The 21263-nt window shown below is 45.9% G+C and overlaps 1 protein-coding gene across 1 annotated transcript; it reads right to left on the bottom strand.

Moving 5' to 3' along the window:
• Nucleotides 1-334: 334 nt before the first annotated feature.
• On the bottom strand, nucleotides 335-5075 carry ftr14l (finTRIM family, member 14-like). The gene is made up of 8 exons (XM_041887268.1): nucleotides 4591-5075; nucleotides 3991-4248; nucleotides 3701-3796; nucleotides 3240-3473; nucleotides 2770-2929; nucleotides 2475-2582; nucleotides 1691-1827; nucleotides 335-1514 (listed from the first exon to the last, which is right to left on the bottom strand). Exons 1-8 carry the CDS (start codon nucleotides 4753-4755, stop codon nucleotides 1128-1130), a joined length of 1545 nt encoding a protein of 514 aa, XP_041743202.1. The 5' UTR covers nucleotides 4756-5075; the 3' UTR covers nucleotides 335-1127.
• Between the last annotated feature and the right edge of the window lie 16188 nt (nucleotides 5076-21263).

Below are 21263 nucleotides of genomic sequence, written 5' to 3'. Positions count from 1 at the left end.
TGGTCCGCTGTTCTATGCTCTCTGTATTTTTCGTTTTGTGTGAGAGAGTCCTGCACGTTGTGCGTATGTACTTTGGACTGTTCCAGTGTACGCTTGGTTCGCCTGGGGCCTGTTGCCGTGTTGGCTTGTACTGTCGGACTTCACTAAAGACATTTGTTTTTTGAATCTCTGTGTCCTGCGTGTGATTCCACGTTCCCTCTACACTCAACCCTGACAAGACTGATCATTTCTTTGTCAGTGGGCAAACGTACAAAATCAGCAGGGGATCAAATACTTTTTTCCCTCACTGTATTAGATGAAGAACATTGATAACACATTAATCTGTTGTATAAATAAAGAAAATATCTGACATTGTATTCCCATTTGAACTTTGCTGTGCTTTTAAATGGTTGAAAGCGCTGAGATAGACATTTGGGTGAGAACTAAACTAAAAATCAGATTGTTTTTCTATTGGAATTTTGTTTTGCTTTTAGATGGTTGAAAGCATAGTGATAACACAATGGAAATTCAACTAACTTTTGGCTGTCTTTTTGAGTGAGTGGATATAGGTTGTTAATTAATTTATCAACATCATAACCAAATATGACCCAATTCTCCATGTTGAAATTACATTGTGTGCCCTGTGGGAATACCATAGGGTAGGGTCCACTTTTCTTACACAGACAGTGTTTTAATCAGAATACATTCATTATGATTATACAAGATCTGATTATTATGAAAGGGAAAGAAAGGTCCGATAACATCCAACAGTAATGGTCTCACCGAACTGTCAAAGCAGATTCCGCCCTATCACTCATCTTAAAACTTTCTAAACATTTGCTTACTCTTTTCCAGTAATTATAATTTTTTCTTCTCAGAAAATATAAAACAACATTGTATCTATCTGTAATTACATACTTATTACAAGGTAATTCATCTATTGCATTGACACAATTATACACACTTTATAATGAGCATCAATCTATTTACAGGTACATTTCATTTAATATGCTTGTATAGCCTCCCTGTATGTAAGCATACAACAACTTCAAGAGGTCTGGACCTTTATGGCACAGATTTAGTGAGATTTCTCTGTAACCATAGGGTTGCTGGTTCAAGACCCCCCTTCAGCTTTTCCCACTCAATAATTACACTAGTTTCACACTGGAACCAAAGCCCCACACACTGAAGGCAGGGTAGAGAGGCTCCATGAAGGCGGTCTGTACTTTGTGAAGGAGGTTCATGCTATCAGACACACTGTAAAATGCCAGAGTCCCCTTTATCTGGTCCACATACACACCTACCCTTGAGGACCTGGGCTTGGCTATATCTGTGCTCTGGTTCTTGTGCACAAAGGAATATTTGTCCTCAGAGCAGTACAGGCTCCAGGACTTGTCGTTCCACCCCAGGCTGCATTCATTGTTGTTGCCCTTGCGGTTGATGCTCTGGTAGGTGACGGCGATGTCTATTTCCGTTCCTCTCCAGTCCACCTCCCAGTAGCAGCGACTCCCTGACAGACCCTCCTTACACAGCAGCTGGGATGGAAGAGAGTTGAGTTGAATTGAATTAATTTAGTAAATTGGATATGAATCTGACCATCCGCCCACCCACCATACAATGAAAAATATTATATGAAACTATGAGAAAGCCCTATCCTTTCCTAGTCTGAGTCATGTGACGTCACACCAGAGCAAAAAAAGTTTCCTCTTACCTGCTGCCAGTGGTCGAACCTATCTGGATGGTCTGGGTAGTTCTTTGGTTCGCTCATCATCTTGGCTACAGTGTTGCCCTCAGACAGGTACAGGTTGGGGTGGGCACTGTTGACATCCAGGGTTGGTTGGACCAGGTCTGGAACAGAGGGATAAAAGCTTTAGAATAGAAAGATAGACCAAACAATAAATACTGTGGCAATTTCAGGGGGGTAGCCCCAACCAGGACTTGATCGCAGGACCCTGAAACTGTCAATCCAACACTTAACATTTACACCAGGGGGTTTGAACAAGATAGACCAAACAATGACCAAACAAGGCCCTACATCAGAAGAACTACCAGTGTAATATGCTGTTTAATTATGCTGTTGTTTTCCTTATAGTTGCCTAGGAGTAACGACTTATAGAGTTGAAGTTCCAGTTGCAGTTCTCTCTTATTAAAAGAGAAGGAACTCTGTCCTGTGACACATGATTAGGTGTCAATATTGCGTAACTGTTTGTTTAATCATATATCTTCAGTGTTTTTCCACCGCTGGGAGCGACACCTTTATGGATGGTTTTCACCTAACCTGTTCTGCAGATACAAAGACTATCTCTGTCACTGTGGCACACTGGTTTCCATGCCAGTTTCATCCATCATGCTCATGTGACCACACAACAGGAAATTCGTGTTACATTTACTTCCTTCCTTCAAATTAATATGAGTGTCTGCCGTTACAGGACACAGGGCACAAATTAGAATAGACACACTGTTATTAAATAAAAAAACTGGTTAAAATGACTCACATTTCTTGAAATCTTCTCTTGTCTTAGGTTCTGTATATTCTCTTCTCTTGGTTTCTAGTTCTTCCCGTGCCATAGGTTCTAGTGGTTGGATAATATGGACCTCTTTGACTGTGGAGACAGACAGACAGACAGACAGACCGCTGTAATAAATATTAAATAGGGAATAAATAGGCTACTGTGAAAACGGAATGAATCTAAACACTAATTTGCCAACATAGCATGACATACATTGTAAAGAATAACAAGAGCAAAGTCAACCAAAAATAAGAAATCACTGTGTGTTGAGGCAACTAACCTGCAGAGGCGATTTTGCTGATTTCCGTCTTGTTGATTTCCTCCACTTGCACCTTCAACGCAGCGATGGCTCTCTTGGCTCCATCGAAGGAGTAGTATGGCGCGACAGTGACATTGTTTAGATCCTCATACCCAGAGGGACCAGACAGAGACTGCCAGCTCTAGAGGAATGATGGAGAACAGGTGGGAACAGAGGAGCATGATGATGACTTTGAGCAATTCAGTCAAATATCCACATTGATGATGCAACATAATACTCTAATTAATTAAGCTGAAATTAAGTTCGAATTAAGTTGAAAGGACAGGTGAAACAATGTTATTTCAATCCACTTTTGCCCAGTATACATTCAGTGCCTGGTGGGAAGTCTGATACTCCAGCTTTATCACGTTCCTGTGCCTGTTCCAGTAGCCAAGTGAATACAAGACTATGAAGTCTGGCAGTGTGAGACTGTAACTGTACATTATACCAACCTGTAGAAAGTGTATGTGGTCGTCAGTGTGGGAGAGTTTCTCCAGGTCGGTGTGTTTCTTCCTCAGCAGAGTTATCTCTTCCTCCAGGCGGGCCAGTAGTCCCTCAGCTTGGATCACCGTGGTCTTCTCCTGGGCTCGCACCAGCTCCCTCACCTCTATGTACCTTCTCTCTATGGAGCGCAGCAGCTCTGTGAAGATACGCTCGTTCTCATCCAACACCGCCTGGGCAGAGTGCTGTATGGGGGGAAATAGAGGGAGAGATAAAAGAGCAGGAGTAAATGAAAGAGGGGACATGTAAGCGAGAAAGAGGAAGGGGAAAAAGGGGAGGTTAAAGAGAGAGGGACATTCCCAGTTTGTTAGGAGTCTCTTGCAAGTTTTGGGGGGGTTTATTGAAGTGATTTAAAATAATAAGCTCTCCCACCCACTGCTTGCATGCAAAGGTTCATAATTTTTTTACACACCTTGACTGACTCCACAGCCTGGCGAAGGTCTGTCCACTTCTTCACTCTCTGATCAATCCTCTGCTGAGACTTCATTAGAGTGAATCCCAGCTGTTTCTGTAAGGGACAACATTTACACAACGTTATAGGAGCATCAACATATGAACCAGGCCTATGATGGATGTCATAATGTCTTATGTAGCTGTTATAAAGGCTTTACGAATGCATAGGGGGTGTAAAAAAGGCCAGCTGTCTGAGGCTGGACTTTTTTTTTTAAAGGGGGACTTGAGTATAGTGTTACCAAAACTAACTTGTTTCTCAATCCTCTCAGTGCCAGCTGGCACAGTGTCGTGGCGCTTGTGTTCGTCCATCATGCAGAGGACACAGACTGAGGTCTGGTCGGTGCGGCAGAACACCTCCAGCAGCTTGTCGTGCTGGGCACAGATCTTCTCCCTCATCTGGCCTGTGGCCTTCACCAGCTTGTGTTTCATCAATGCTGGGTATTCATAGTGGGACTGGAGGTGGGTCTCACAGTAGGAGGCCAGGCACAGTAGGCAGGACTTCACAGCCTTAAGAAGAAGACGACACGACAGGTTTTATATTACACTTTTACAGGGCCCAAAGACACTTTACAATATAGAACAAAAAGATAAACAAAATAATTTCAAACAATGTTATGGAGGTGGCAGGTAGCCTATAGCAGTTAAGCGTGTTGGGCCAGTAACCAAAAGGTTGCTGGTACGAATCCCCGAGCTGACTAGGTGAAAAATCTGTCGTTGTGCCCTTGAGCAAGGCACTTAATCCTAATTGCTCCTGTAAGTCGCTCTGGATAAGAGCGTCTGCTAAATGACCAAAAATATGTCAAAAATAAACATTTAAAAAAGAAAAGAAAACAGATTTCTAAACCAAACCTTCTGTTTCCGCGTGGTGCAGAAGTCACACAGGACGTCACCTGGCTTGGAGGTTTTGGGCTGAGCCTGGGAACTCAGGCTAGTGGAGCGCCGTTGGGCGTTCCCTCCCAAAGTGCTGTACTTGCTGGTAATGTCCAGGTCCAAGGTGCTGGCACGATGAGACATCTCTCCTGAGACAAGTAGTAGTCAGATCCTCAGGTAGACGTGAGATCCCTAAAAGTGAGGTCCTCAGGTGAGATCCACAGGTAAATGAGCAGTACAGATTTAAAGGTGGTGTCAGAAGGTAAACGTGAGGTCCAAAGATTAAATCCACGGGTAAAAGTGAGACCCACAAGTAAAAAGTTCAAGTTGAGTTTCCACATTTAAATTAGGTAAGATCCACTGGTAAATTAGGTGAAGAATGTTCACATATGTAGGAGATGGGATCCGTAGGTAAATGAGAAATCCACAGAGATAGATGTTGACAAGTGGTTGGTTTCAGTGAAACTGTGTGACTGGAATGTATGTGCTTGAGAGAGCAAGATTGTCAGTAATGAAGCCTGGTCACTGGGCTAAACCAGTCCTCCTGGTTGGATATTTAAAGGCTGGAGAGGTGTGGCTCTTCACTGCACACAGGTGCTGCCTTCCACATAAAGTTTCAAAAACAAGGACAACACTAAAACAAGGTGGTATTTCACAAAGAAGGATCAATGAGTTGGCTAGCAAACTTGTTTAAACACCTATAAATAACTTCCTTTTATGGTTTGTAAAAGAAGAAGCCAAAGTTCAATATACTGAGAGAATCTGTCAATTATACTATGCCCAACTAAAATGTATACAGTGGGGGAAAAAAGTATTTAGTCAGCCACCAATTGTGCAAGTTCTCCCACTTAAAAAGATGAGAGAGACCTGTAATTTTCATCATAGGTACACGTCAACTATGACAGACAAATTGAGAAAAGAAAATCCAGAAAATCACATTGTAGGATTTTTAATGAATTTATTTGCAAATTATGGTGGAAAATAAGTATTTGGTCACCTACAAACAAGCAAGATTTCTGGCTCTCACAGACCTGTAACTTATTCTTTAAGAGGCTCCTCTGTCCTCCACTCGTTACCTGTATTAATGGCACCTGTTTGAACTTGTTATCAGTATAAAAGACACCTGTCCACAACCTCAAACAGTCACACTCTAAACTCCACTATGGCCAAGACCAAAGAGCTGTCAAAGGACACCAGAAACAAAATTGTAGACCTGCACCAGGCTGGGAAGACTGAATCTGCAATAGGTAAGCAGCTTGGTTTGAAGAAATCAACTGTGGGAGCAATTATTAGGAAATGGAAGACATACAAGACCACTGATAATCTCCCTCGATCTGGGGCTCCACGCAAGATCTCACCCCGTGGGGTCAAAATGATCACAAGAACGGTGAGCAAAAATCCCAGAACCACACGCGGGGGGACCTAGTGAATGACCTGCAGAGAGCTGGGACCAAAGTAACAAAGCCTACCATCAGTAACACACTACGCCGCCAGGGACTCAAATCCTGCAGTGCCAGACGTGTCCCCCTGCTTAAGCCAGTACATGTCCAGGCCCGTCTGAAGTTTGCTAGAATGCATTTGGATGATCCAGAAGAGGATTGGGAGAATGTCATATGGTCAGATGAAACCAAAATATAACTTTTTGGTAAAAACTAAACTCGTCGTGTTTGGAGGACAAAGAATGCTGAGTTGCATCAAAAGAACACCATACCTACTGTGAAGCATGGGGGTGGAAACATCATGCTTTGGGGCTGTTTTTCTGCAAAGGGACCAGGACGACTGATCCGTGTAAAGGAAAGAATGAATGGGGCCATATATCGTGAGATTTTGAGTGAAAACCTCCTTCCATCAGCAAGGGCATTGAAGATGAAACGTGGCTGGGTCTTTCAGCATGACAATGATCCCAAACACACCGCCCGGGCAACGAAGGAGTGGCTTCGTAAGAAGCATTTCAAGGTCCTGGAGTGGCCTAGCCAGTCTCCAGATCTCAACCCCATAGAAAATCTTTGGAGGGAGTTGAAAGTCCGTGTTGCCCAGCGACAGCCCCAAAACATCACTGCTCTAGAGGAGATCTGCATGGAGGAATGGGCCACAATACCAGCAACGTTGTGTGAAAGCCTTGTGAAGACTTACAGAAAACGTTTGACCTGTGTCATTGCCAACAAAGGGTATATAACAAAGTATTGAGAAACTTTTGTTATTGACCAAATACTTATTTTCCATCATAATTTGCAAATAAATTCATTAAAAATCCTACATTGTGATTTTCTGGATTTTTTTTACTCATTTTGTCTGTCATAGTTGGCGTGTACCTATGATGAAAATTACAGGCCTCTCTCATCTTTTTAAGTGGGAGAACTTGCACAATTGGTGGCTGACTAAATACTTTTTTTCCCCACTGTAAATTATAGGGAGAGTTCATCAATGAGCTTGACGCCTTGATAAGTTCCTTTCCTGAGGATGGCTCACCCCTCACAGTTCTGGGTGACTTTAACCTCCCTACGTCTACCTTTGACGCATTACTCTCTGCCTCCTTCTTTCCACTCCTCTCCTCTTTTGACCTCACCCTCTCACCGTCCCCCCTACTCACAAGGCAGGCAATACGCTTGACCTCATCTTTACTAGATGCTGTTCTTCTACTAATCTCACTGCAACTACCCTCCATGTCTCCGACCACTACTTTGTATCCTTTTCTCTCTCGCTCTCCTCCAACACTACTCATTCTGCCCCTACTCAGATGGTAATGCGCCGTCGCAACCTTCGCTCTCTCTCTCCCGTTACTCTCTCCTCTTCCATCCTATCATCTCTTCCCTCTGCTCAATCCTTCTCCCTCCAATCTCCTGATTCTGCCCCCTCAACCCTCCTCTCCTCCCTTTCTGCATCCTTTGACTCTCTATGTCCCCTATCCTCCCGGCCGGTTCGGTCCTCCCCTCCTGCTCCGTGGCTTGACGACTCATTGCGAGCTCACAGAACAGGGCTCCAGGCAGCCGAGCGGAAATGGAGGAAAACTAGACTCCCTGCGGACCTGGCATTTTTTCACTCCCTCCTCTCTACATTTTCTTCCTCTGTTTCTGCTGCTAAAGCCACTTTCTACCACTCTAAATTCCAAGCATCTGCCTCTAACCCTAGGAAGCTCTTTGCCACCTTCTCCTCCCTGCTGAATCCTCCCTCCCCTCCTCCCTCTCTGTGGATGACTTCGTCAACCATTTTGAAAAGAAGGTTGACGACATCCAATCCTCGTTTGTTAAGTCAAATGACACTGCTGGTCCTGCTCACACTGCCCTACCCTATGCTTTGACTTCTTTCTCCCCTCTCTCTCCAGATGAAATTTTGCAACTTGTGACAGCCGGCCGCCCAACAACCTGCCCGCTTGACCCTATCCCCTCCTCTCTTCTCCAGACCATTTCCGGAGACCTTCTGCCTTACCTCACCTCGCTCATCAACTCATCCTTGACCGCTGGCTATGTCCCTTCCGTCTTCAAGAGAGCGAGAGTTGCACCCCTTCTCAAAAAACCTACACTCGATCCCTCCGATGTCAACAACTACAGACCAGTATCCCTTCTTTATTTTCTCTCCAAAACTCTTGAGCGTGCCGTCTTTAGCCAACTCTCTTGCTATCTCTCTCAGAATGACCTTCTTGATCCAAACCAGTCAGGTTTCAAGACTGGTCATTCAACTGAGACTGCTCTTCTCTGTGTCACGGTAGCTCTCCGCACTGCTAAAGCTAACTCTCTAATCTTGTCCTTCTAGACCTGTCTGCTGCCTTTGATACTCTGAACCATCAGATCCTCCTCTCCACCCTCTCTGAGTTGGGCATCTCCGGCGCGGCTCACTCTTGGATTGCGTCCAAGCAAGTCGCTCCTACCAAGTGGCGTGGCGAGAATCTGTCTCCGCACCACGTGCTCTCACCACTGGTGTCCCCCAGGGCTCAGTTCTAGGCCCTCTCCTATTCTCGCTATACACCAAGTCACTTGGCTCTGTCATATCCTCACATGGCCTCTCCTATCATTACTACGCAGACGACACACAACTAATCTTCTCCTTTCCCCCTTCTGATAACCAGGTGGCAAATCGCATCTCTGCATGTCTGGCAGACATATCAGTGTGGATGACGGATCACCACCTCAAGCTGAACCTCGGCAAGACGGAGCTGCTCTTCCTCCCGGGGAAGGACTGCCCATTCCATGATCTCGCCATCACGGTTGACAACTCCGATGTGTCCTCCTCCCAGAGTGCAAAAAGCCTTGGCGTGACCCTGGACAACACCCTGTCATTCTCCGCTAACATCAAGGTGGTGACCCGATCCTGTAGGTTCATGCTCTACAACATTCGGAGAGTACGACCCTGCCTTACACAAGAAGCGGCACAGGTCCTAATCCAGGCACTTGTCATCTCCTGTCTGGATTACTGCAACTCGCTGTTGGCTGGGCTCCCTACCTGTGCCATTAAACCCCTACAACTCATCCAGAATGCCGCAGCCCGTCTGGTGTTCAACCTTCCCAAATTCTCTCACGTCACCCCGCTCCTCCGCACACTCCACTGGCTTCCAGTTGAAGCTCGCATCTGCTACAAGACCATGGTGCTTGCCTACGGAGCTGTGAGGGGAACGGCACCTCCGTACCTTCAGGCTCTGATCAGTCCCTACACCCAAACGAGGGCACTGTGTTTATCCACCTCTGGCCTGCTGGCCCCCCTACCTCTGCGGAAGCACAGTTCCCGCTCAGCCCAGTCAAAACTCTTCGCTGCTCTGGCACCCCAATGGTGGAACAAGCTCCCTCACGATGCCAGGACGGCGGAGTCACTCACCACCTTCCGGAGACACTTGAAACCCCACCTCTTTAAGGAATACCTGGGATAGGATCAAGTAATCCTTCTACCCCCCCCTTACCCCCACCCCAAAAAAAAAAAAAAAAATACATATTGTAAAGTGGTTATCCCACTGGCTATAAGGTCAATGCACCAATTTGTAAGTCGCTCTGGATAAGAGCGTCTACTAAATGACGTAAATGTAAATGTAAATAGGAAACTGATCCAGTTTCGTGTTAAACTTGTATTCAGATTCATGCTTTCATTCATGGAACCAGTGTTCATCTACAGTAAAAGGAGGGCCGAACACGCCCCCATTCACCTTGACAGGGCAGTAGTGGAGCGGGTCGAGAGTTTCAAGTTCCTTGGTGTCCACATCATCAACAAACTATAATTGTCCAAACACACCAAGACAGTCATGAAGAGGGCACGACAACACCTTTTCCCCCTCAGGAGACTGAAAAGATTTGGCATGGGTCCCCAGATCCTAAAAAAGGTATACAGCTGCACCATCGAGAGCATCCTGACCGGTTGCATCACCACCTGGTACGGCAACTGCTCGGCATCCGACCGTAAGGCGCTACAGAGGGTAGTGCGTACGACCCAGAACATCACTGGGGCAAAGCTTCCTGCCATCCAGGACCTATATACTAGGCGGTGTCAGAGGAAGCGGTACTGGAGCGCCAAGTCTAGGTCCATTGCATGACTAATCACAGTTATAAACACACTTTCCCCTAAGTCCTGCCAACCTGAACCCCCACGTATATAGCAAGAAATAAGCTATAAACGTGCGAGGTAGAATGCCCTGCCCCTTCACGGTCAAGCAGTTCACACTCCACGTCTCCTTTACATAGTGTATGAGACAAAGGCTGATTATGAGGGTCTGTAGTAATCTTTACTATTATACAGTATTGCGCAGTGTTTACCGTAGACATAGTTTATTACAATGTTGTCTTAATTATGTTTCCACAAGTAAAAGCTACAGCCCTTCATGTCTCCTCTCCTTCATTCAGATAGTGTATGAGACAAAGGCTGATACAGTAGGTCTGTAGTAATCTTTACTATTATACAGTATTGTGCAGTGTTTACTGTAGACATAGTATATTACAAAGTTGTCTTAATAATTTTGCACAAGGAAAAGCTACATCCATTCATGTCCCTTCTCCTTCAGATAGTGTATGAGACAAAGACTGATACTGGGTCAGTAGTAATCTTTACTATGATACATTATTGTGCAGTGTTTACTATAGACATAGTAAATTACACTGTTGGCTTAATTATTTTTCCAGAAGGAAAAGGTACATCCATTCACATCTCCTCTCCTTCAGCTAGTGTATGAGACTAAGGCTGATACTGTACATCCCATTCTATACTATCATACAGTATTGCACAGTGTATACTATAGCCACAGTAATATTACACTGTTGGCTTCATTTTTCAGTATTGGGCTGAGTTTAATCTAGACACACTATAGTGAGATTACACTGTTGTTGTTTTTCACACAGCTACTGGTTTGCGATAGTTTTCTGTTACTCGCTGGAGAGGTTCCAACCAACTCAATGCACCAAGTACACATGTCGATCAGGAGTTCCAATGGGGCAGTCCCATTAGTTATTTTATATACTTACACAGAAAGTATTATTTGCATGCTTTAGCTTATTCATTATTCATAATTAATTCAACATTAATGTTTGCTTCATTCATGTGACCGACCAATACTGGTTCATGCATGTGACAGACCAATACCTCACGAGGCTTCTTCTCTCCAAGCTGAGACCTTAAAACTGAAATATCGTTATCAAAACAAGGGTCTGGGCATACTGACAAATTGCAGATACTACAGTGAGGATTTCTCCCATGCACGTTCAATCAGTCACTTGCATGAACACAGAAATTGGTTTTTAGAAAAGCACAAACATAGAACACAGAAATTGGTTATTAGAAAATCACAAACATAAAAATGTCCATCACATTCCATCCTCTTATCACTTGTGTGATAATAATCATTACATTTTAATGTAAGCATTTAGATTTTAGCTTCTATATTAAAATACATCATTATAATAAATCATAATAAAGGTTATACTTCTATTAACGGGAGTGAATCTAATTTCATTCATAATCATCATAATAAAGCTAAAATCTACAATCAAAGTAGTAAGTAATAAGTCAACAAAATATACACTTAAAACAACAGACACTTCAAACCCTTCATTCTGGGTTGCACAATCATTCTGGGTTGTACTTGTAAAACCATTGCAGTAGAATGTTTTAACTTAAGATCTTCGCTTCATACAGTTACACATATGCTTCATTACACAATTTCATTTATGGATTCTGGCAATGACATTTCAGCTGGAGCTTTTGTCGAAAGTGGCATGTTAATGACAGATCGGTATCTCAATGCATTCTTAGTCTAAATTACTATAAATTTCACAGTGTGCAGACCCACACAATCAACCTGGTACCCCAAATATTTTTTTGGGGATAAGCCTAAATCAATTACAGGCACGGTTGACCACCCCCCTTCCTCCCGGCACTCTTTCTTCTGGCGTTTCAGTTCGTCCTCCCAATGGCACATGTTCAAAGTGGATGGCCCTTGATAATGTCCCGATTTCTCTCACCTAAGCCGCCACTGTCCTTTACAGTCCATTATGTCTTGTCCATTTTCCTACCAGTACACCAGCAGCATGAGAGAAGTTTGGACGGGATCTCTCTCCATGCTCACTCCACGTGGACTCATGTCGCACTCCTGAGAGAAAAGGCATGAGAGAAATGGCAGCTGATAGCTTCAACAGGATGCTGTGTACAGGTTGCTGGCTCGGACTCAGGTCTCACGGTAGAAGTGGTGAAGGACCATAGTGAACGCCATTTTCGCCATTACTTTAGCCGGTTAGAGGGGGTGAGGTTCACACTGTTCTCGGCCGAATTATCCCTTCCATGCATCTAGACACCAACTGTGGTCACCTTCGCCATAACCTCGAGAGAGGACAGACCAGAACCACAGTTTGGTTTAGGGCATTTCTGATTCAGGAAATAAAGACAAATTATTGACTTTATGACAAATTATTACTACTACCAATATTCTTAATACAGATTTCTAAAACAGATGTCAAAGAGGATAACAACACACAGTTGGAACCACTTTTTTTCCCCAAATTGGCTTATACTCCCATATCATCTTGCCGATCTCACCGCAGAGTTGCAGGTTTAGAGGGCTAATCTTAGGGAGAAATCCCAACCATCCAGCAGACCCAATCTGGTGAGATTCATTAATGAAGCAAGACAAAACTAGAGGTCGGGAAAACTTCAATCCATTTGGAGTAACTGTCAACCATTACCAACATCTCTTTTTTCCTTTTATAGGCAGGCATGTGAACACAAATCATTTGCATATTTGGTAATTCCCCTGATGGACACATGACTCACATCGTGATTCATCCATCCCAAAGAAACAACAACACTGCCTGTTAAATCAAAATAACAAATACAATTAGAATTAGAATTAGAACCCTTGATGACTCCATCTTAACTTAATTGTATCCCATAAGGTAATGGTAAAATAGACTAGAGACAGGTGTCCCTCATTCAGGGGCAGCGCTCTCTCTCTCTCCTTTTTGTGTTCTGAATCACACATAGGACTGTTGATAAACTTCTTCCTAATTATTATTGTTTCCATATTATATTTACATTTTAGTTATTTAGCAGACGCTCTTATCCAGAGCGACTTACAGTTAGTGAATACATATGTTTTTATACTGGCCCCCCGTGGGAATCGAACCCACAACCCTGGCGTTGCAAACACCATGCTCTATCAACTGAGCTACATCCCTGCCGGCCATTCCCTCCCCTACCCTGGGCCAATTGTGCACCGCCCATGAGTCTCCCAGTTGCGGCCGGCTGCGACAGAGCCTGGATTCGAACCAGGATCTAGTGGCACAGTTAGCACTGCAATGCAGTGCCTTAGACCACTGCGCCACCAGAAAGTGGCATTTAAAGTGACATTTAAATGTCACCCAATGTCTCTAGTCTTTCTGGTGAGGATGATCAGGCCTCACCAGAAAGTCAGAACAGAAGGCTCCTTCTAAAGTAAACAATCCCAGAGCCCCTCTCCTGTAATCTTAATATTTTTGACCTGTTGCATTGACATACAGTTCTGTACTAACCGTCCCTGGGACATAAACTAGTCACAAAATGAAACCTGTTGTTTAACAAATCTGCTAGGACCTTCAAAAAGTTGGTGCTGGCTTATCAGCTCAATATTTGGTACTAAAAACATTTACTTGGATCTACTTATTCTGGACACAGTTCCACGTAATGGAAACAGATTATTGTTTTAGATGACATTACTTTCTTACTTAAATCACTGGTGTTACCTAAACTATAGAATTACATTTACATTTTAGTCATTTAGCAGACGCTCTTATCCAGAGCGACTTACAGTTAGTGATTACATATTTTTTTATACTGGCCCCCCGTGGGAATCGAACCCACAACCCTGGCGTTGCAAACGCCATGCTCTATCAACTGAGCTACATCCCTGCTGGCCATTCCCTCCCCTACCCTAGACGACGCTGGGCCAATTGTGCGCCGCCCATGAGTCTCCCGGTCGCGGCCGGCTGCGACAGAGCCTGGATTCGAACCAGGATCTCTAGTGGCACAGTTAGCACTGCGATGCAGTGCCTTAGACCACTGCGCCACTCAGTGGAAAATAAGTCTAGAAAATAAGTCTAGAATGTAGTAATAATATTTGGAAATTGTCCAAAACATGTCTTATTAAACTAATTATTCATACCTCTGTCCCAAATTTCCCCACTATGTACCTTACAGCCCTTGTTTGAGTTAAATTAGTACTGGCGGCTATCTATTGTTCCAAAGGAAACTTATCTCTAACCCAAACACCAGATGGTGGCCTCTAATTTAATATCAGTCCCAATGCTCAATCCAGTCCCAATGCTCAACAGACTGTCCAGGAGTTGGCGGATGCTTTAGTCCAGGTCTGGGAGGAGATCCCTCAGGAGACCATCCGCCACCTCATCAGGAGCATGCCCAGGCGTTGTAGGGAGGTCATACAGGCACGTGGAGGCCACACACACTACTGAGCCTCATTTTGACTTGTTTTAAGGACATTACATCAAAGTTGGATCAGCCTGTAGTGTGGTTTTCCACTTTAATTTTGAGGGTGACTCCAAATCCAGACCTCCATGCGTTGATAAATTTGATTTCCATTGATAATTTTTGTGTGATTTTGTTGTCAGCACATTCAACTATGTAAAGAAAAAAGTATTTAATAAGATTATTTCATTCATTCAGATCTAGGATGTGTTATTTTAGTGTTCCCTTTATTTTTTTGAGCAGTGTATATTTTTTCTATTGTTACTTCAGCAGATCTCTAGTAACCCATTATACTCAATATTATGTTACTTTATCTCTAGTAACCCATTATACATTTGTGTTACATCACAAATTCCTCCTCTACACCAGTGTTCTATTCATACAGGGGTTTAAATATTCACTTGTGTGAATAGTTCGGGAATAGTACTTTCTCCTTTCATATCTCCACATACATAATAACGTTATACCCTCAAACTCCACTGATGATTACTGTTATACTATTCCAGGTATTCCTTAAAGAGGTAGGGTTTCAAGTGTCTCCGGAAGGTGGTCAGTGACTCCGCTGTCCTGGCGTCATGGGGGAGCTTGTTCCACCATTAGGGTGCCAGAGCAGCGAATAGCTTTGACTGGGCTGAGCGGGAACTGTGCTTCTGTAGAGGTAGGGGGGCTAGCAGGCCAGAGGTGGATGAACGTAGTGCCCTCGTTTGGGTGTAGGGTCTGATCTGAGCCTGAAGGTAAGGAGGTGCCGTTCCCATCACAGCTTCGTATGCAAGCACCATGGTTTTGTAGTAGATACGAGCTTCAACTGGAAGCCAGTGGAGTGTGCGGATGAGCGGGGTGAAATGAGAGAACTTGGGAAGGTTGAACACCAGACGGGCTGCAGCGTTCTGGATAAGTTGTAGGGGTTTAATGGCACAGGCAGGGAGCCCAGCCAACAGCGAGTTGCAGTAATCCAGACGGGAGATGACAAGTGACTGGATTAGGATTTTCTGTGTAAGGTAGGGTCGTACTCTGCGAATGTTGTAGAGCATGAACCTGCAGGATCTGGTCACTGCTTTGATGTTAGCGGAGAACAACAGGGTGTTGTCCAGGGTCACGCCAATGTTCTTTGCACTCCAGGAGGAGGACACAATGGAGTTGTCAATCGAGACATGTTATCCTCTGAGACGTGTTACCCTCGAATGAGATTTCTGAGACATGTTATCCTCTCCCTGTACAGTGCCTTCGGAAAGTATTCAGACCACTTTACTTTTTCCACATTTTGTTACATTACAGCCTTATTCTAAAATTGATTAAATAAATAGAAATCCTCAGCAATCTACACACTATACCCCATAATGACAAAGCGAAAACAGGTTTTTAGAAATGTTTGCAAATTTATAAAAAATAAAAAACTGAAATACCTTATTTACATAAGTATTCAGACCCTTTGCTATGAGACTCGAAATTGAGCTCAGGTGCATCCTGTTTCCATTGATCATCCTTGAGATGTTTCTACAACTTCATTGGAGTCCACCTGTGGTAAATTCAATTGATTGGACATGATTTGGAAAGGCACACACCTACAGTGGGGAAAAAAAGTATTTAGTCAGCCACCAATTGTGCAAGTTCTCCCACTTAAAAAGATGAGAGAGGCCTGTAATTTTCATCATAGGTACACGTCAACTATGACAGACAAATTGAGAAAAAAAAATCCAGAAAATCACATTGTAGGATTTTTTATGAATGTATTTGCAAATTATGGTGGAAAATAAGTATTTGGTCACCTACAAACAAGCAAGATTTCTGGCTCTCACAGACCTGTAACTTCTTCTTTAAGAGGCTCCTCTGTCCTCCACTCGTTACCTGTATTAATGGCACCTGTTTGAACTTGTTATCAGTATAAAAGACACCTGTCCACAATCTCAAACAGTCACACTCCAAACTCCACTATGGCCAAGACCAAAGAGCTGTCAAAGGACACCAGAAACAAAATTGTAGACCTGCACCAGGCTGGGAAGACTGAATCTGCAATAGGTAAGCAGCTTGGTTTGAAGAAATCAACTGTGGGAGCAATTATTAGGAAATGGAAGACATACAAGACCACTGATAATCTCCCTCGATCTGGGGCTCCACGCAAGATCTCACCCGTGGGGTCAAAATGATCACAAGAACGGTGAGCAAAAATCCCAGAACCACACGGGGGACCTAGTGAATGACCTGCAGAGAGCTGGGACCAAAGTAACAAAGCCTACCATCAGTAACACACTACGCCGCCAGGGACTCAAATCCTGCAGTGCCAGACGTGTCCCCCTGCTTAAGCCAGTACATGTCCAGGCCCGTCTGAAGTTTGCTAGAGTGCATTTGGATGATCCAGAAGACGATTGGGAGAATGTCAGATGAAACCAAAATATAACTTTTTGGTAAAAACTCAACTCGTCGTGTTTGGAGGACAAAGAATGCTGAGTTGCATCCAAAGAACACCATACCTACTGTGAAGCATGGGGGTGGAAACATCATGCTTTGGGGCTGTTTTTCTGCAAAGGGACCAGGACGACTGATCCGTGTAAAGGAAAGAATGAATGGGGCCATGTATCGTGAGATTTTGAGTGAAAACCTCCTTCCATCAGCAAGGGCATTGAAGATGAAACGTGGCTGGGTCTTTCAGCATGACAATGATCCCAAACACACCGCCCGGGCAACGAAGGAGTGGCTTCGTAAGAAGCATTTCAAGGTCCTGGAGTGTCCTTGCCAGTCTCCAGATCTCAACCCCGTAGAAAATCTTTGGAGGGAGTTGAAAGTCTGTGTTGCCCAGCGACAGCCCCAAAACATCACTGCTCTAGAGGAGATCTGTATGGAGGAATGGGCCAAAATACCAGCAACAGTGTGTGAAAACCTTGTGAAGACTTACAGAAAACGTTTGACCTGTGTCTGTCACGATCGTCTGACGAATGAGACCAAAGCGCAGCGCGTTGAGCGAACATGACTTTATTATATTAAAGTACTGAACACCAAAACCACAAAACAAATGACGAGACGTGAAGTCCACAGTGACAAAGACTGATACGGAACAAAAACCCACAAACACAAGGTGAACACAGACAGTTTAAATATGGCTCCCAATCAGAGATAACGAGCCGACAGCTGACACTCGTTACCTCCGATTGGGAGTCACTCAATACAAACATAGACATCGACAACCAAGAACACCCAACATAGAAAATGAACACATAGAATGCACACACCCTGGTTCAACATAATGAGTCCCAGAGCCAGGGTGTGACAGTACCCCCCCCTAAAGGCGCGGACTGCGACCGCGCCTCAAAAACCCCAAACAGGGGAGGGTTGGGCGGGCATACCTCCTCGGTGGCGGTTCTGGCTCCGGCCTTGACCACCACCCTACAATACACCCCCAATCGCCCCTGGTCCAGTCTGTCGACTCGCACCCCTGGCCTGGTGCGTGGAGGAGGAACGGGCCTTACCAGGCTGACGACGCGCACCCCTGGCCTGGTGCGTGGAGGAGGAATGGGCCTTACCAGGCTGACGACTCGCACCCCTGGCTTGGTGCGTGGAAGAGAGACGGGCCGGACCGGGCTGGCGACGCGCACCGTAGGTTTGGTGCGAGTGGCAGGAACAGGCCGGGTCGGGCTGGCGACGCGCACCGTAGACTTGGTGCGGGTGGCAGGAACAGGCCGGACCGGGCTGGCGACGCGCACCGTAGGTTTGGTGCGAGTGGCAGGAACAGGCCGGGTCGGGCTGGCGACGCGCACCGTAGACTTGGTGCGGGGGGCAGGAACAGGCCGGACCGGGCTGGCGGCGCGCACCGTAGGTTTGGTGCGAGTGGCAGGAACAGGCCGGGTCGGGCTGGCGACGCGCACCGTAGACTTGGTGCGGGTGGCAGGAACAGGCCGGACCGGGCTGGCGACGCGCACCATAGGTTTGGTGCGAGGAGCAGGGACAGGCCGAACCGGGCTGTGGAGACGGATAGGAGGCCTGGAGTGAAGAGCGGCCACCACCCGTCCTGTCTGAATGCCTGCCCTCACACACTCTGTGTGAGGCATCTGCACAGGACGTACAGGGCGGTGTACCCCTGGCCTGGTGGCCTCCTGGATTCGCCCCATCTTTGCCTCCGTCAGCCCCGTCGTCCATGCCGTGTGCCCCCCCCTAAAAATTTCTTGGGGTTGCCTCTCGACCCTCCGACGCTGCTCCCACGTCCAGGTTGCCTGTTCCTGGACACGCTGCTTGGTCCTGGTATGGTGGGTTTTTCTGTCACGATCGTCTGACGAATGAGACCAAAGCGCAGCGCGTTGAGCGAACATGACTTTATTATATTAAAGTACTGAACACCAAAACCACAAAACAAATGACGAGACGTGAAGTCCACAGTGACAAAGACTGATACGGAACAAAAACCCACAAACACAAGGTGAACACAGACAGTTTAAATATGGCTCCCAATCAGAGATAACGAGCCGACAGCTGACACTCGTTACCTCCGATTGGGAGTCACTCAATACAAACATAGACATCGACAACCAAGAACACCCAACATAGAAAATGAACACATAGAATGCACACACCCTGGCTCAACATAATGAGTCCCAGAGCCAGGGTGTGACAGTGTCATTGCCAACAAAGGGTATACAACAAAGTATTGAGAAAGTTTTGTTATTGACCAAATACTTATTTTCCACCATAATTTGCAAATAAATTCATTAAAAATCCTACAATGTGATTTTCTGGATATTTTTTTCTCATTTTGTCTGTCATAGTTGACGTGTACCTATGATGAAAATTACAGGTCTCTCTCATCTTTTTATGTGTGAGAACTTGCACAATTGGTGGCTGACTAAATACTTTTTGTAACGATCCCGGCAGTCTGAGTCGGGTCCTGTCTGGTGACTAGTTTTTCTGTTCGTGATCTCCAGTTTCCCGAGGGTTCGGGAACGCTCCGGGGAGCTCTCTTGATTTCCGCACCTGCATCCCATCAGCAATCTGCACACCTGGTCCTGATCATCACCCTTCTTAGGCTCTGGCCTAACATCCATTCCCTGCCGGATCGTTAGCCATGAACAGTAGGTTTACCAGAGTATCAGTCTTAGAGCCTAGCGTTAGTTTTGTTGTTTTTGCACCTTGTTGGTTTGTTGCTTACTTACCCCCGTTTTGTTCCATCTGCAGTCACCCGTCCGGAACCTTCATCCAACCTCTGCCCGGTGGTCGGCGGCTGCCGACCCAGGATGGGATCAACCACTGCACCCCCAACAACTAATCAACGCCGCCCGCTCTGTTCCCTGGATTATTCAGCATCACTCTTGAATTTGTAATAAACACTCACCTTCGTTTCAACTTACCTTGTCCTGGTCTGCTTCTGGGTTCTGGCTTAGCAACTCGTGACAGAACGATCCGGCCAGTAATGAACCCAGCGGACCTGGACTCTGTTCGCCATGCCATTACCCAGCAGGAGAAGATGTTGGGCCATCATAGCACGGTACTACAGGAGATCGCGTTGTCAGTTCGGAACCTTTCTACCGGTCTGACGGAGGTCCAGAACCAACGCAAGTGTCCGGTGGAGGATCCACTACCGGTTTCACCCATCTCGCCTGCCGCTTCTGAAGCTGTGTCCTTCCGTGAGCCCAAGGTTCCGGCCGCGGATAAATATGAGGGGGAGCTGGGAAGATGCCGTTCCTTCCTTATGCAGTGTGGATTAGTGTTCGATCTACAGCCCTACTCTTATGCCACAGACAAGGCTAGGATAGCCTTTGTGATTGAGTTGCTGCGTGGTCGAGCGCTGGAGTGGGCTTCAGCCGTTTGGGAACGACAGGATCCCTGCATGGCTTCATACCAGGGGTTCACGGCCGAGATGAGGAAGCTCTTCGACCATTCCGTCCGAGGGAGGGACGCAGCTAGGCGCCTGTTTTCGCTCGCCAAGGAACTCGCAGCGTGGCCGACTTCGTGATCGAGTTCAAGACGTTGGCTGTGGAGAGTGGGTGGAATGAGGAGGCTCTGCAAGCGGCCTTTTACCAGGGTCTGTCGGAGCAGCTCAAGGATGAGTTGATCTCCTATCCGGAGCCTAGTGACCTGGACAGCTTGGTAGCCTTGTCTATTCGGGTGGATAATCGAGTCCGAGAGCGAAGGAGGGAGAAGCAATGGGTTCCGTCCAACCGATCAGCTTCTCAGGTTCCAGTCGGGTCGTCAAACTGCGCGGCTCGCTAAAGTTGGGAGGACTTTTAGCGAGCCAGTTTCGACCTCTCAATACCTCTGTCAGACCCCGTTTCCCGGCTACCCTTATGAACAGGAATCAGAGCTTAGCGATTAACGCTTTTATCGATTCAGGTGCCGATGGAAGCTTTCTAGATGCCGAGTTGGTGGAACAGCTGGGGCTTTCCAAGGAGCAATTGCCGGAAGCCATTGAAGCTACCACTCTGAACGGCAGTAGTCTGGCACGTATCACGATGAGGACTGAACCGGTTAAGATGCGGTTGTCGGGGGAATCATTCTGAGATGATTTCATTCTTCATTCTGCCGTCTTCCCATGTTCCTCTGGTCCTTGGATACCCCTGGCTGAAGGAACACAATCCCACGTTCGATTGGGTGACGGGCAAGGTAACGAAGTTGGAGCCTTGATTGTCATGCTAACTGTCTCAAGACTGCCTGCCCCCATTCGGTTCCCAGTCAGGTGATTGAGGCTAAACCCCCAGATTTGTCCCTGGTTCCCGAGACATATCACGATTTGGGGAAAGTGTTCAGTAAGC

Source organism: Coregonus clupeaformis, chromosome 1, assembly GCF_020615455.1.
Source record: "Coregonus clupeaformis isolate EN_2021a chromosome 1, ASM2061545v1, whole genome shotgun sequence".
Lineage (NCBI taxonomy): Eukaryota > Metazoa > Chordata > Actinopteri > Salmoniformes > Salmonidae > Coregonus > Coregonus clupeaformis.
The sequence above is the reverse complement of the archived record's forward strand: the minus strand, read 5'-3'. Positions and strand labels throughout refer to the sequence as shown.

Coding starts and splice junctions, on each gene's coding strand:
- ftr14l (XM_041887268.1), bottom strand. CDS start 4,755: ATGTCTCATCGTGCCAGCACCTTGGACCTGGACATTACCAGCAAGTAC. Junction 3,474..3,700: donor AGGCTGTGGAGTCAGTCAAG/GTGTGTAAAAAA, acceptor CCCCCCATACAG/CACTCTGCCCAGGCGGTGTT. Junction 2,583..2,769: donor CAGCAAAATCGCCTCTGCAG/GTTAGTTGCCTC, acceptor CTGTCTCCACAG/TCAAAGAGGTCCATATTATC.